The sequence below is a fragment of the Dinoponera quadriceps genome, unplaced genomic scaffold (genome assembly GCF_001313825.1).
Source record: "Dinoponera quadriceps isolate SergipeBrazil2010 unplaced genomic scaffold, ASM131382v1 scaffold120, whole genome shotgun sequence".
Taxonomy (NCBI): Eukaryota; Metazoa; Arthropoda; class Insecta; order Hymenoptera; family Formicidae; genus Dinoponera; species Dinoponera quadriceps.
In genome coordinates this window covers 297,522-313,391 of record NW_014554309.1, presented here as the reverse complement: position 1 = coordinate 313,391, position 15,870 = coordinate 297,522, and the positions used below count along the sequence as shown (strand labels likewise).

General features: G+C 46.2%; 2 protein-coding genes and 1 long non-coding RNA gene across 7 annotated transcripts in view; 1 reads left to right on the top strand and 2 right to left on the bottom strand.

The window, feature by feature from the left end:
* The window catches only part of LOC106745832, a 64,150-nt gene extending 54,635 nt beyond the window's left edge, over nt 1–9,515 (bottom strand). Inside the window, exons 1-2 of one of the 3 annotated variants that reach the window (XR_001374559.1) lie at nt 9,493–9,515; nt 6,425–6,501 (exon numbers count right to left, since the gene is read on the bottom strand). Coding sequence is in view for 2 of the 3 variants with exons in the window: in XM_014621795.1 (XP_014477281.1) it covers nt 6,425–6,501; nt 7,063–7,186 (201 nt within the window). In the remaining variant the exon portion in view is untranslated. Of the gene's footprint in view, nt 1–6,424; nt 6,502–6,817; nt 6,972–7,062; nt 7,380–9,492 lie in introns of those variants that run through there. The other 2 variants (XM_014621795.1, XM_014621802.1) reach the window with 2 other exon arrangements.
* The window catches only part of LOC106745830 (UPF0489 protein C5orf22 homolog), a 717,157-nt gene that overhangs the window by 536,558 nt on the left and 164,729 nt on the right, over nt 1–15,870 (bottom strand). The gene's annotated exons all lie outside the window — the stretch shown is intronic.
* LOC106745846 overlaps nt 1–15,870 on the top strand; it is a 299,346-nt gene that overhangs the window by 205,621 nt on the left and 77,855 nt on the right. The gene's annotated exons all lie outside the window — the stretch shown is intronic.

Sequence of the window (15,870 nt, the reverse complement as noted above, 5' to 3'; positions counted from 1 at the left end):
GGCACTTTTTTCACTTTTTTTAAAAGGGCCATTTTGCACAGATTATACATCACAGAAAGAGAGAGAGAGAGAGAGAGAAAGAATCATTTGGAATAAGCACAGAGAGTGTCTACCGTTACGCCAGTTACGCGAATTTCACGTGAAATTAAGTAAGAGTACGTTTCGAGAGACGGTAATTGAATCCCACGGCCGTTTACTCCGCTGAAAATTCGCAAACGAATTCCGTTCGAGAGCTCGCGCCGTGGCAGCACCGTGAACGAATTAACGTTCACAGCGCCGTCCTCGTTGCCGGCGTCGTCATTGTCACCGCGGCGCAGCGCGCCGGCAACAATCGCGATGCGCCGGATCATCTAATTTCCGGTTTCTATCTTGGTGACGTCTGCGGCATCCAAAATTACGTCCCCTCAAAGACGCCGCGCGCGCACACTGCCCGCGTCCGTCTATGCGCGCATATTGTCTCTCCCACCCGCACTACCAGGCACAATTTCCGTTCCACTTCCGGAAATGGATCCATTGTCCGATGTAATCGGAAGACAACAATATCGTGGCCGATGCATCTCTCTCCCTCCCTCTCTCTCCCTCTCTACCGTCTCTTTCTCTCTATCTACCTACGGACACGCGGGGATTTACCAATACAGACGTAAGCGCACGTAGCACCTACACACGTTAATGAGTCACGCACATCACGTCGAAACGCATGCAACGTGGACGTCTCGGGATGGCGCTGGACGTCTCTCGGCTTTAATTAGCCGCCTAATGACGTACATTGACGTATATTGACGCGCCAAATAGAGAGATCGCAACCGTCCAATAAAGACACCGTTTTATTGCTTGGACTTTCCGCTTGGTCATTCGTTCGGACGGAAACCACGCTCTATTCACAGTTTCGCGTGTAATTCCGTAGCTGCAGGACTCGCCTCTGTGCCGTTCTCGCGTCGAAGGGAGGTAAATGGTCCACGGAGAGAATTTTACAGTGAAAATTACTATAGAATTTTGTAATCGAGGGAGCATATATAAAAGCACACATCCTGCCTTAATTCATTATCTTTTCGTTTGATACGCGCTGTTTCACACGTGCTGCTCTCCATGCGGAAGCGTTCATACTACTTTTATCGTATTCCGTTCTAACGACGTGTCGAACGTAACGCGCGAAACAGATTGTTCGAAGGCTGGTGTTTTCCAGTTTCGCAGGTCCGACTCGCAGCGAGGAGGACTAGATGACGCGGCGATACACTAACGAGACTGTAATTCGCGTCGTCGCATACAAAACGCGAACTACTCCTCCTCGTTACGTAGGCGCGCGTTACGCAGCCCCCGCGAATCATAGCTCGGCCGCTTTGTGATATCCATCGTTTAACCGTCGACTATTAACGGCAGCGTATCACGCGACGTTAAATTTATCACAGCGCGGGACGACAATTCGCTCGAACAGGGCGTATTGAAACACCGCCGAGCTCGCGCGCGCAATAGATAATCCGCGCGAGCGTGCGTAATTGGCGAGCGGCGCGCGCATATCTTCAAAACGCCGCGTAATTACTCGTTTTATACGGCCCCGCTAAAGAGAGAAATAATCGGTAGGATCAGCCGGCGCAGTTTGCGCGCTCGTGTTTAGGCCGATCCGGCGTGGGCAAATTGGCGCGCGTGTTTGATCACCTACGCGCCTGGTATCGGTATCGATCCGCCGGAGCGACGTGTACGTGGCGCGTCCTCGAGCGTCGCCCGGTTTGATGCATGCGGACGCATATCCGGATATCGCGATGTAAATTAGCGCGCGAATTAGCGTGAGAATCCGCCCGCGCGCCGTCCTCGCGTAACATCAACCCCGTGTGTCCTTCCCCTCCCCCTGCCTGGTAAACGCGTCCTGCAAACGAGCGCGAGATGGATACGCCCGTTAATAGGGACGCACAGAACTGGCAGGTCGACGGAGAGGACGGGCGAGGTGGATGAATCGAGACGGACGAGCGATCGACCGGCGAGAGGGACGTTGTTGAGATGAAATTCATCGTGGAAAATTCGCGGGCTACAAAAGCGGGACAGGTGCGGGAACGTTTATCGCGAGGACCGTGAAATAGGTTTCGTCGCGCGAATTCATGCGCGTGTGCGGGCGCGTGGAGCAACCTTAATTAGACGCGGCGCGCCATGTGTAATATAGGTGGCAATATCTCTTACGATGGCTCGCGCCGAAGCGGCAATTCGCGGCGCGACAGTCCGATTGAAAAACGAAAAGTGAAAGAGAACGAGAGAAAGAGAGGTTTCATTTGAAAATAATTCGGAGGGGTGCGGGTATTAGCGTTCTCTTTGGGCTTGCACAGCTCTGGATGGAGGAAAAGCATCAATAGCGACGTACGTATCGACATGTTCATGTTTCGTTCCTTTATTTTTTCGTCGCTATTAGCATCGAGGTAAATATAATCTCGGAGTGTCTTGTTAAGTAATTTCTTTAGCAGCTCTGTCGATCGGACGGAGAACTACAATTTTCGAAAAGTACATATTTACCCGGCACTCGGGGTTGCAGTGGCTGCGGCCGCGCTGACGTGAGATTTCCCGGAGACACGCGTCCCCGGAAGATGCATCGAGCACGCGCACAGAAGTATAATGTATGCATGCCGCGAATAACTCCGTCCACCAAGGGTCCAAAACGGAAAGACGCTCGCTCGCGCGGCCGCTTACGCGATAGTTAATAATTTTCCTCGGTGAAGCGTCATTGAACAGGTCGGAGGAGGGACGAGTATTGATTACGCTACGTGACGCGAAAGTCTAAACTGCTTGCACGGAGGATACGTCATCGCCGGGTCGGCGGATTACGGCCGACAAATCATCCGGTCGAATTATTATTCCACGGTTTATTAGCGGCGGATGTAATAAAAAGCGCGAGGATCGTACGTCCTCGTTCTCGTCGAATGATACGCCTCTCCGCAGTTTAGACGAGAAAAATAATTAATAACACGAACGTGACGGGCTCATTATAGATTGCAAATAAAAGGTGTACTCCGCTGTTCCGTTCGGATAATCGTATTCAGGCATAAGTGATACATACGCCACAAATAACATTGTCCACATTCAATTGTAATCACGCGCAGGGTGGTCTGAAAATTGGATTCTGCTCGATATATTCGCCCCGGTTCTTATCAATTTTAATAACGCATAATTTCCTCTCTTATGTATGTATATGCCTGTGTGTGTAATGATATGTTCTATAATTATTTTTCAAAAATAATATAACGTAAATTTTTGAAAATAGAGAATCGAGAGATCGTCGCAAAAGGTGGCTTCGAAAAGAGGAAAACGCCAAACGCACTTTATTTTATAATAAAGGCGACTGTCGTTCGCCTGGAATTGTAGCTAAATGTTTCTTCGACTCATTTCTCTCTCATTTTCGAGCTCGACGAGATAAATGAGACAACACTGATTAACAATCGCGACTGCAGTCAACGATCCGAGATTACGACGCGCGATTAGAATAGAACTTCACCGGCAGAATTTAATGCGTTGTTGCGGCGCAACTGAGAACACTGTAACGCGATCAATAGTGCGCTATGTCGACTGGCATAGAGGATACGTGGTAGATCGGCAAGCAGAATGAAATGTTCGCAGAGTCGAAATCGGGCGAGCCGAAATTTCGAGGGGAATATTATAGCTTATCCCCATGTAAATTCTTCTCCATTTTTTTGGTCGTGTTTTCCAGCAGCACGCGAACAGATCGTCGGTAGAATTTATCTTGTTATAAGGAGCATGATAAATTTCTTTAATAGCACCCCTTAGTTCCTGAAGTGAAGAAATAAATTAAGGTGGAGTGCCGATACATTCCTCGGTTACAAAAATCCGTAATAATCGAAGGACTCGGACTGCAGAAATCGATCGGCTCCATGTTTTTGAAGTTGCATCAACAAAATAGTATCAACAAAGGATTGTTTCATTATTCCACTGTTTTTATCTTATCACTCGACTGTTTGTATCGTAAAATGTATTAACGTTGAATTAATTAAACTCGTGAAACTCGACGTAGACAACGTGTCACGGATTATAAGGATAATGATTGATCCGCCGACATTCCTCGCTGTATCGGGCGAATGAGCTCCGAGGGTGGTTCCAACTCGATCACCCTGTATATTCGTGTACATGCACGGGTAGCTATCGCGGATGGCTAGGTACGTTCGTACATGCGTGAGGCGTAAAGGGACGTACTAGACGAAGTTAGGCGCACATATACGTACGCATACATACACACGTGCACTTGCACGCGAGAGCGCACGACGTACGCATATGTACATGGCGTATGTACGTGTTACGTATGTAGCGTGCAGGCGTAATTATACATACAAGGAACGCATACGGAGAAGGCAAGTCACGGTCGCACCTGCTCGCCGTACCGACAGCAGACGCGTCCTATTGGACGACGCATCGGTCGACGGACGGACAGACGAACGGACAGACGCACATATACCGGTTATTGTCCTGTCCCAGGAAGAAGCAGGGCCTGCCCTATCGGCTTCGTTAGCACTCGATTCCTATCGAAGGATGTTTCCTACACGATCTCCATCACTTGTCATATTTCTTTCTCGTGCTTTCCCCTCCACCCCGGATGCATCCTTCTCTCTCTCTCTCTCTCTCTCTCCCTCTCACATATATGACCTGTTTTACTACTTTGTTTGCGAGTCGTCGGGTTCCCCCCTGTCTGTTGATCGCGCCGACGAGGCGGTGAACGTGCCGATCATTGCGATTAAAAACGTGTAATATCTTGCACGTTGCCGCTCCGTGTAACATACGGAGAGAGGGATTACGATTCTCCGTGGCACTCTGGTAAAAGAATATATCCCGTCTGAGGGATTAAAACTCGCCGACGATCCAATCAGTGATGATAATTCCGTTGCAAAAGGAAAGAATGATTTCAGGAACTTCGAGATTCAGCGGAGCTCGGAAAAAGCCCGGTCCGGCCGGAGCACCCTGTACATGGGTACACTTACGTGCCGTAATAAAATTTCATTATAGCGAACGTCGACGAAATGTAATTTTCGCCGTAATAAAATCTAATTAAATGCCCGGCTAATACCCCTACACCTATATGGATATAATCCCATACCCATAACAAAATTTCAATACATCAGTAAACTCAATTTCGGCATTCAAGGTAATCAACCACTACGCCGGAGTGATTGTAGCGAAACTTCGCTGTACGTGTAATTTTTGGCGGGCCGATAACGTTCGCGAGAATTAAATGACCTCCTCCCTTTCTCTCTCTCTTACACAATTCGAAGCTCCTACCTGAAGAAAACATAATTTCAGGAGGAAGAGCAGATGAAACAATAACACCGCAATATTATTTTCTTCTATATATTATTATGTTAGCCCTGATCTACAATAAGTACCTGTAATAACTATTGACCGATCACAGTCGAATTATAGGAGAAAAATCAATTATGATTGGTCAGTTTCTTACAGCTTAAAGCTTGCTACACCTATTGTAGATCGGGACTTACATCGAACGATATCGAGTAAAAGATTTTACACGTTCTTAACTGTGATGAACGTCTGCCGAACGCGCGTTCTGAATTTCAAAGTTCAACAACGTCCGAATCGCGAGAGAATCGGGTGCGGCATTTCGTTGATGGATCACGCCGTTCCCGACGATTTCTCGTACGACTTACATCGAATCGACGTATCGCGACTATTATGTACGAGTGCGTGCGAGTGGGAGAGAGAGAGAGAGAGGGGGAGCACCGACTGGCGTCTAAATGTCGCGCGAGTCCTTTTTCCCGACATCCTGCAACCTGACCACCTCGCCTCGATAACCCAAACAGACGAGTGGTTAAGTTACGATCGCGACATCGCGCGGCAAAAAGCGGCCGGCCGCTCGTAAAATGTCGTTACATTGTGGAGGATATCGCGCGGCAGATGGCCGCCGCCGTCGCGCCGCGACTTACTGAATGAGCGGAGAAACGCGAAGTACCGGTTGCAACGAATGACGACGATTAGCATTTCCGAGGGGCCGGGGACGGCACATTTTATTTATTTATTATCCGACGACGACGTGAGACACCGTCGCGGCCGTAAAAATAAATGACAAACTGCGGGCCCGATGCTGCGTGCGTGCGACTCGAATCGAGAGCTCCGTCAACTCCATTTGTCGTTTCACTCGTCGTTTATTAATCACGACCGCGAGAACCAGCTCGTTCGCGGCGATAATGTATTCCCTCGGTAAAACTTATCTGCTTGAACATGATCGCGCGATGAACATATTTGCAATTTCGTACAGTACGAAGGACATTTCTGTCAAGTTAGCATCCTTAATACGAGAGATTGAAATCAAAATTACGGAGAAAATCATGAGAGGTCTGACGATATTCGTACTTAATTAACTACTCTCGCGTGCACGCGATAATGTCCGAGATATCTGAAAGATATCTGAAAGATGTGAATGGCTTACAGAAGCTCGTCGGATCGTTGATATTGCCATCGCTGCGAAAGATGATCCATTTTGCAGTCGTGCAGTCAAACAGTTACCTGAAAAACGATAGAAAGTGACAGGTAAAGATGGTGGATACTTTGAATATGGCGTGTATTATACGGAGAGAATATTAGAGTTTCGTTTCGTTTTCAGAGAGAAAAAATATTTATGAAGTAAGAAACATTTATTCCGTGGATGCTAATAATATATTTGCTCATACTAATATAGACGCTTTTACACTAAGAATACATTTTTTCTTAAATGAGAAAATATACATTTTCTTAAATCCGTAGCTTTTCATGAAAGCAATTGTCGTTCTATATATTTCAATGAAAGAATTTAGATTGAAGTAAATGTGTTATTAGTACCTACCAAGTAAATATTTTTTTTCAGTGTGTGCTAATAACATATTTACGTATGCTATCGAGACCACGCCGATTCCCGGAGGTAACGCATTATCGGCATTAATCGCGCACGCGTTCCGGTAAACTCGTTCCTTCTCGGAACACGCCGCCGGTCTTAACGAATCGCCTAAGATGATTGATACCGTCCGTGCGTTATCTCTGACATCTAACGGCTGGGGTAGAGGGATCGTTCGTTAGCAGCTCGGTGTTTACAATTAGAGATGCCCGTAGAAACGATTCCCGACATGGTAATTATCACCTCCGCTGTGGGACCACTTTCAGGCCACCGTTGTACGTGAGTCCGCAGCCGCGGCTGCGTCGAATCGGACGGTTGCATCAGGCGCACCTCTCGCCTACTTTACAAACCGCTGCTAAATTACAGTTTCCGAGATGGAGAGGGGGAGGGAGAGAAAGAGAAAGAACGAAAGGGAGAGAGAGAACGGTAGCCCGTTACTTTGCATAAAAAATTATACGGCCTCTCGGAAGGGCGAAGGCCGCTTCCGTCCTATTTTGACGAAACCATGAGGCTGTGCGTGTGTGTGTGTGCGCGCGCGCGTGTGCGTGCGTCGTGCGTGCGCGTACGAGAAGAGAAAAGGAATACGGTTGCACAGTCGGCCCCCCGAACGATACGTTCGCCCGGGTCGCTCGTTAAGAGATGGAAGAAACGATATATGGCCGACGGTGATGGGCACGACTAATTATTTCCACGGTTTGTCTTCCGGCTTTCCTACGCCACGGTCATATTTTAATTTTGTGTCTCGCGTACGTGTGTGTGTATGTGTGAGAGAGAGAGTATGAGAGTGCTATCTCCTCCCGCCTCATTCCCGAGTTCGAATAAATTCTTCCTTTCTAGCAACGTCTGCGGAGAGACTTCACGAATAAACTACGCTCGACGCGATCGTAAATCCGACGTACCTAAAATACGATCGTCAAAGTACACTCGAGAATTCGGTTTTATATTTAACGAGGGCTGACGGAAGCGCACGGGCGCATGCTCGTGCTGGGAGAGATTTTTGCATACCTTTCGTTCGACATGCACGAGCGCGCGAGTCTCTTTTACTGTATTATTGTATACTATTGCATTATATATTATAATATTTATTTATTATATAATATCGTATTATTTTATACTATTACGTGTATCATAATATATTATATATATTGTGAAAAATAAATATATTACATAAAATAATATTTTTTTACTTCATTTAAATCCTCTTTCTTTACCCTCTTCCTATAATGATTCATCTGGCTCATCTAGAAAAATGAAAATTTTCAACCGTCTGGTTTGTCGTTGACTTGTACTACTTGCTCGAGAATAATTTCAATCATCTAGTTTGTACTACTTGATTATTTTTTTATACCTTTTAATACCTTTTAATACCTCCTAGTTCATTATATTTTCCTCATACAAATCTACAGAAAATTTCTGGTTTATTAATTTTAATTTAATATCATTTCTGGTTTATTAAGTTTAATTTAATATCAGGAGAATATAATGAGCGAAGAGGTAGCACGAATTTTCGGCGACAAATTTATTTCATTTCCCCAATTTTTCGCATTTTGGTATCAGGAAAATATAATTAGCGAAGAGGTAGCACGAACTTTCGACGGAAATTTTGAATACATTCGAGTTTTTTTTTCATTTTACCACTTTTCATGCTTTGTTATCAAGAAAATATAATAAGCGAGGAAGTGGCAGGAAGAAAAAAAGACAAATTATGAAATTTTAATCAACTTTTATTCTCACTTATACTTCAGAATACAATGTAATATAATATATGTGTACGATAAATTTGATATAATATATAACACAATATATATATATATATATATATATATATATAATAATGAAATAGGATATGATATAACAATTCGGCACTCCTCCAGTTACAAGCACGAATTCCTGCTGAACTGCTCGAGCACTAGGCTCGTGGTTGCAGCACTAAATTAGCACCTAATTAGCACTTCATTCTAGTATGGCTCCCATTTTGATTTTTTATTTTAGGATGCCAGATTCGAATAGCGGTCGGATTTCTGCTTCCTTCTATCGTTAAAGCAATAGGCGGCGGCGACAGTGAGTCTAACGCAGCGCAATAAATATAGACGAACGATACCGGAGATTACGCGTGCATCTGTGACCAGCAATTTGGTCGCGACGTGCTGACTTTGATCTATTCTCGGTGCCGAGCTGTGCGGCCACACCGGAGACTCGAGCGACCCACCTGCGAAAACACCTCGATTCTGCGTAGGCCGGCTTTTAGTCACGCGTGAATTATTGCCGTCGCGAATCTTGTAGATTAGCAAAGTAGCGGGGTTAATTAATATTTTATACATGCGCGATTAACATCTCATTAATTATTATCCAGGATAAGAGTAATTTAACGTGTTTAAGTGGTGTCCCAATTTTCGACGGTATCTGCATAATTTCTTACATAACCTTGTTATGTAACAACCCTGCGATGTGTGTTAGAATTATTAATTTATTATATTATATTCTATATATACATTTCTACAATGTTGTTATTCATTTCTTTCTCACGTTATCTCACGAAATTTTTCCACAAACACGCAAAGCACATACCTCAGCGAAACGATATCTACTTGTTAAATACGCCACGCGAGCTTTCGCATCGGACTTACGTTAGCCTCCAATTACTTCTAATTATCCACGCCTGACCCGATCGCGATTGTCACTCAGCTTCGTCGTCCTTCTCGACAGGAAGGCGACAGGAGCGAAACGGGATAAAAATACTCAAATGAACTGCAACGTGCGGATGCACAGCTGCCTTATCGCCTTGCTCGGAGCATAATGTACTCGCCGTACGCGCCGTTGTGCTCCCGTTCCTTCGTTGTAACGTTGCGCGCGTATACGTGCGTGGCACGATTAATGGCGGTGAAACGACTTTATTACACGGCGGCCGACCGCTTCGAGGTGGCCCGTCGCTGAACGACGTCCGCGAACGTCTAATTAATATCTAGGTCACAAGACGAGGAGCGGCTTTAATTGCCTGTGGCTACCGGCGGGCCAATGATAAATAAGCGTCTTATTTCGTGCGCCGGGCTCGAGAGAAGTAAGTACTTAGCGTGCGCTCCTTCTGCGAGTCCGTTCGAGCCAAGGCGCCTCGCCAAGAAGAGAGAGATCTACGAGGCCTCGAGGGGCGCGGAAGATCTGGGGAAAAAATAGATTAATAGAGGTGCCGCGATGTCGAGCGTGCGGCCTGCTTCACGTGTGAGAAAGGGGGAGAGAGAGAGAGAGAAAGCGCGTGCGTTGCTCTTCCCGGTAAACCGAACATCTCGGAAAGACGTAAATTAATTTTCCAGAGAAGAAACACATGTAAATCTCGGCGGCATTGTCACACACGGGGGTTCTTTTGTTCCCGAAACGCACGTTAAACGGTCACGTGTGCGTAACGGTCGCATCACAAATAATACAAGAAGCCCGCGATACGCTCCCTCCGGCGGCTCGTTTGAATACGAAGTCACGTGAGCCCCAAGTATTTGCCGAGGAGAGGCCGAGGAAGGAGGAAGAGAAAAAACGGCCGTGTACGCGAGGGCCGGGAGAGAAAGAGCCAACCAGAGTCGCGAGATGGTAGATTTGGAAATCAAGATTCCGACTTGATGGATGCGACCTCGGGGGTGGATGTGGGAGTGGCGAGAGAGGGTGTGCTGGTAACGCGCCTTAAATCCGACTCGTGGAATTCTCTGATACGTGGCTGCGTTCTTGGCATTCTTACACGCTCGCACCACGGAAAACCCTCTGCGAAAGAGAGAGAGAGTGAGAGAGAAAGAGAGGTTCCTCTTCCTTCCCGACCAACCGCTACATAGCGTCTCAGACATGCGTGTTACTATCCACTAACTACACTCACGTGTGACGCATGCATGCATGCACGCACGCGCTGCAGGAAACACCGACGAAACTGGAAAACTTTACGTCTAGTTATTACTCATATATATATATATATATATGAGCGCACAAACGCCATCTCACATCACTTAACTATCCGATTTGACTATCTCGCCAATTAATTTATCGTATGTGTGTGCGCGTATATGAGAAGTACGTATGACGCATTTGATGTTTATTTCATCACGAAAATGGGTTATTACGCGATAAAATAATCACGGAATAATCCAGGATAACATCGGAAAAACAATGTACAAGGTGTCCCACAATTAACAATGTTAATCAGCGGCATGTTTTTCGAGCAATTCCGAGTCTATTTTATCTGGATGAAAATATCAGAGGAAGTCATTGCAATTTTCCAGTTGTTAACATTACACGTATATCTATGCGATTAAATTTCAAATTAAAATTTCACTCGAGCAAGATCTAATTCAAATTCGCTAGAAGACGGCGTCCGTTTGCGTTCTATCTCTCTTAGTTCGCGGAAAGTTCTTAATTCTACGTTCACTCATAATTCGAGAGCTATTACGTTAATTTCTCCCAAGAAAAAACTAACTACAGATCTACCCAGGGTCGTCATTAAGATTAAGATCGCAAGTTGGGTCGTAACGTCTTACGTGCAACCTCGCCGTGGGATCACTTGTGGAAATGTCGAGATCGATTTCTCATTCCGAGGCGGGATTTCACGAAAACCGAGCGAGAGTCGGGAAATCGAAGCAGGATTACAGATCGCCTTTGCGTTGACACTTTTGAGGCATCCTGTAGGGGCGTAACCGACGCGCTATAGCTATTCCTCGAAACTTTCAGAATAAGATGACGCCGGAGCCCAGCCTTACCCCGGGGAGAGTAAATCGAGGCGTATGCTAAAATGGAACTGTACAAAGTACCATTTCATAAATCTTGCCCGGAAAAGCGTGCGTCGCGAGAAAGGGCGAGGAGGGAAAGAAAGCTGTTGATAGATGAGGAATACCGTTGATAAAAGAGGGCTCCGGCGAGGAGTGTCGCGAGGCCGGGTGGTCGGACATTATTTCGGAGCTGCTGCATGATATTATAAACCGGGCGCGCTGAGAGGACCGCGCGTCCCCGTCTGAAAACTCTTCCGGCACGTGCGTGAATCTTTCTCCTCTTCTTCCCTTCTTCTTTTTTATGCCACGTAAATTTTCTCAAACCACTTCGCATTCGTCGACTGACGATTACAAAGTGCTCTTGATTCTTCGTTTCTCCCTCCCCCTCACCCCTCTCTCTCTCTCTCTCTCTCTCTCTCTTATTCTTCGTCGATGATGCAGCTAGGATTCTCGGTCGTGAGCGCTTCGATTTTTTATTTTGCGCCTTGTTTACCGCAGTATAAAATAGTGCTGTTAATCTTTCTGAAATTCGAATGTCGAAGCCTTCGAAAGAAAACACTAGTTCTAGTACGAAGCGGACAGTTTTCTCGGGATATCGGAATCTCGCAAATGCGATCAATTAAGTATCACAGAGACTCTGCCTCGTGAGGTGTGCATGAATCAACAAGACTTCACGACGGCTTAAAGAGCGGTCACGATGTTAATAAAATATTTATCTTCGCTGAATACAACACAATTTGTAATGCGCTTGTACATTTTCATATTTCGTAAAATAACAGAGAGAGAGAGAGAGAGAGAGAGGGAGACGCGGATAGGTAGTTGCAGAACAATATTATATTTCATGCGGCGGCGTTGTTGAGGAAGAACAATGCCATGCTTGGTCCATAGGCGGTCCCGCAGGTTAACATAAACTTTTAATACGCGGCTGAAGTAATTGCTTCGCCGTCGCTCGCGTATAGGCGGCGTACGTCGAGCGGGGTATTGCGAGGAGGGTAAAATAGCGGAAGAAAAAGGGATGAGGGAACAATATATCAGGAGAAGTTGGCAGAAGGGCGGAGGCTTTTGCGAGAAAGTGGCGGGCTTCGTCGGCCCCGTTTCTTTTTACTCCGAAGCCAAGGAGAATCCCGAATAATCCGCCTGCAAGGATTATCCCATCCCCCGCTGATGCTCTCCCTGTTTCATATAACTCCGAATATCGTGAACTCTCCGTCACGCCGGAATAATTCGATCTCACCTTAAAACAAATTTCTGCCCTGTCTCATCCTGTCGACGCGCGACGTCTCTCTCTATCGCAGTTTCATGCACAAATTTTATGCTGATGAAAAATAATATTCGGAATATATATACAGGGTGTATAATGCAAACCGCCTCATCCGTAATATATTTGTAGTTTAGGTCAGTTGTGAACAAAAAAGTTCCTTAATATTTTTATAGAAAATATTCACCATTTTTATAGACATTCAACTAATTATTCCGAAACTTGCATGGTTATTTGCAAAATGGTAGAGGACTATGTAGATGACTTTTGTTTACATTGACCTAAACCACAAGTACATGACAAATAGAGTGGCTTGCGTCAGACATCCTCTATATATCGTTATCACTGTGTATATGCGTCGTCGCAGAGGCGCTTGGCAATTTATTCTAGCTCGATAAACGCGATCGTATTTCTATTGAAAAGATGAGAGCAAACGAATGAGAAAAATAAGCGTTCTTATTTTTCATCGATATTTTTGCTTTTTGAGGGAAAAATTATTCGAACGAATCGTTGTTTCCCGACGTGTCGCTGTATTTACCTTTAGTGAAGTCGGCTCACGACCGCGTGTACATATATATGTGTGTATACGTTCAGTGTACGTATTTTCGCGACAATCGATTCGAATTTATTCCCGAGCACCGCCACGCGAATCATGCTCACGCTCCATCGGCGTTCGAAGCGAATAGACGACGCAAAGGTATACAGTCGGTGTCATGTATGTTGTACCATTCCCTAGATTGAGACTTTCCACTGTTACACAATTTTCAGCCTTCCACGCATACTACAGTCGCAGGACGGTTGCGACAGTTTTTTTTTTTTTACACGTTTCGAAATACACAAAAGATACGACGAAGTGAGCTTACGATTCACGAACATACGCGGTAGATGGTCAGAGACGGCTCCTCGCAGGACGGCCTTTATAAATATAATTCTCCTAGAAACGTTAATCACCGCAATTGTCTTTGGGTTTCGCCCCTACAATTATCGCGCGTGCTGAATTATCAGCGGCCACGGGCGCGTAATTAGTCAACGTCGCGCCGCGGGAAGTCTCAGTGTCGCCACCGGTCGATCGGAGGAGGATCGTCCTCTCTCGAGCAGCGACATCCAGCGACCGGCCGTTACGTGCCCGCGGGATGGAGGCAGAAACGGGCATTAGAGGCGGGCGGGCCACGTGTCGCGGAAAGTACATGGCTAACGCTCTCAAGTACGATAAATTCATCCGGGAGACGTTAACAAATGGCGGGGCGGCTAATGGGCGATATAGCCGGCACTAACGCGCCGACGATGGCGCAATAATACAGCAATAATCGCGGGGCGAGCGCGCGGCGACAATTACGACGTCTGCCGCTTTACCGATCGCGAGATCCCGCTGTTCGACGCCGCGCGATCGTTAGATCGCGGACGAGGGAAGACGACGTTGCGGGAAGAGTAAAACACCAGCCGCCATCTCCTCCTCCTCCTCGGTTTACCCCATAGCGTCGTTCTTGCGCGTGGTCCTGCGCGAATCGAATAGCCGTGTCGTGTCGTCGTGATAAATTAAGCGGAGCGTTTAAGCACAGCGAAGGAGGCGGCGAACGACGAGAAAACGGAGACCGGGCCGGCGAGTGACCGAAGAAAGCCCTCGTGTCCCGCGAGAAATCGGCGACCTCGCGTGAATGAGACGCCGGGAATGCGGAAACAACGCCGCGGTGTGATACGAGCTCGTGACTTGTAATTAACACATTCCGTGCCGCGTGGCCCACGCTGAACTTTCTGCCCAGGCTGTTCGATACTTAGCCTCTAATGCGAAACGTTAATAGTGAAATAATCGTATCGGTATTATTAGATACTGGGTTATTTAAGCCTGAGGGTAACACATTCTCGGGCGCACATCGCGAGGAAAATGGTAAAAATCGTAGCTCTTTGCATTTCTTGGTCCCTTCATGAATTACTAAGTGTATTTAATTAATTATATTTATAAGAAATATAATTGATTGCATTTATAAAATAGGCTGCAGGGCCAATAAAGAGCCAATGAAACGAGAAACATTCCTTCTTCGTGTTAACACAGAACTTGAGTGGACCATACTTGACATAAGATTCTTTATGTACACGATAAAAAATTTGGTGTTATAAACGATCCACGTAAATTTTTGTCACTTTAACATGGGGAATATATTCAAAAATAACGCGAATATGTTAAATTAACCCTTTGCACTCGAGGGCTCCGGAGCGGAGCCATTTAAAATTTGTCCTCAAACTCTTCAAACTCAAATGCAAATAGCTAGAGCGGAATATCCTATGCACAATAGTTTTTACGATTTGTCTTTGTCCTTATGTTATGAACTGGAAGTTATTTGCACTGTCTCCATAGCGGAGCCCTCGAGTTTGAAGACAAATTTTAAATGGCTCCGCTCCGGAGCCCTCGAGTGCAAAGGGTTAACATATTCACCATGTTAACATATTACATCTCGATATATTCAACTTACTGACACAAAAATTTCGATGGACCGTTTGTAACGCATATTTTTTTGTCGCGTCTTAACTTAAACATCAATTAAACATTTGTACGAGCAATCGGAAATCAGCCCGGGAGTCAACGAGTGGTGCACGAACCGTGTGAGACGCACAATCGAGCCGTTGCGATTCTGCTTGAGTCTGATACGTCTGAAAATGTTTCTCGGTCGCCGAATCCCAACCTCCGGAGTGTTTTCCGCGCGCGCGATACTTTTGCGATTTTTCGGCAGCGTTGACCCGCTTAAAAGATCGTCTTTCGGGCGGTGAGAGCCACCCCGGTGCGCGTTCCTTCTGTCCCATTCTCTCGTGCCGACACTCCCTTTATCGATTCTACTCCAGGCCTCTCCCTCACTCACTCCTGTCCCTCTGCTCTCGCTCATTCTTCTTCTCCCCTTTTCTTTCCCCTCGCTCTTTCTCGCGCTCTGCCAGCCACTTTCTCTCCCACCCTTCTTTTCTCTCTCTCTCTCTCTCTCTCTCTCTTCGTCTGCCTGTCTTTTCCTCTTTCTCTTTCCGCC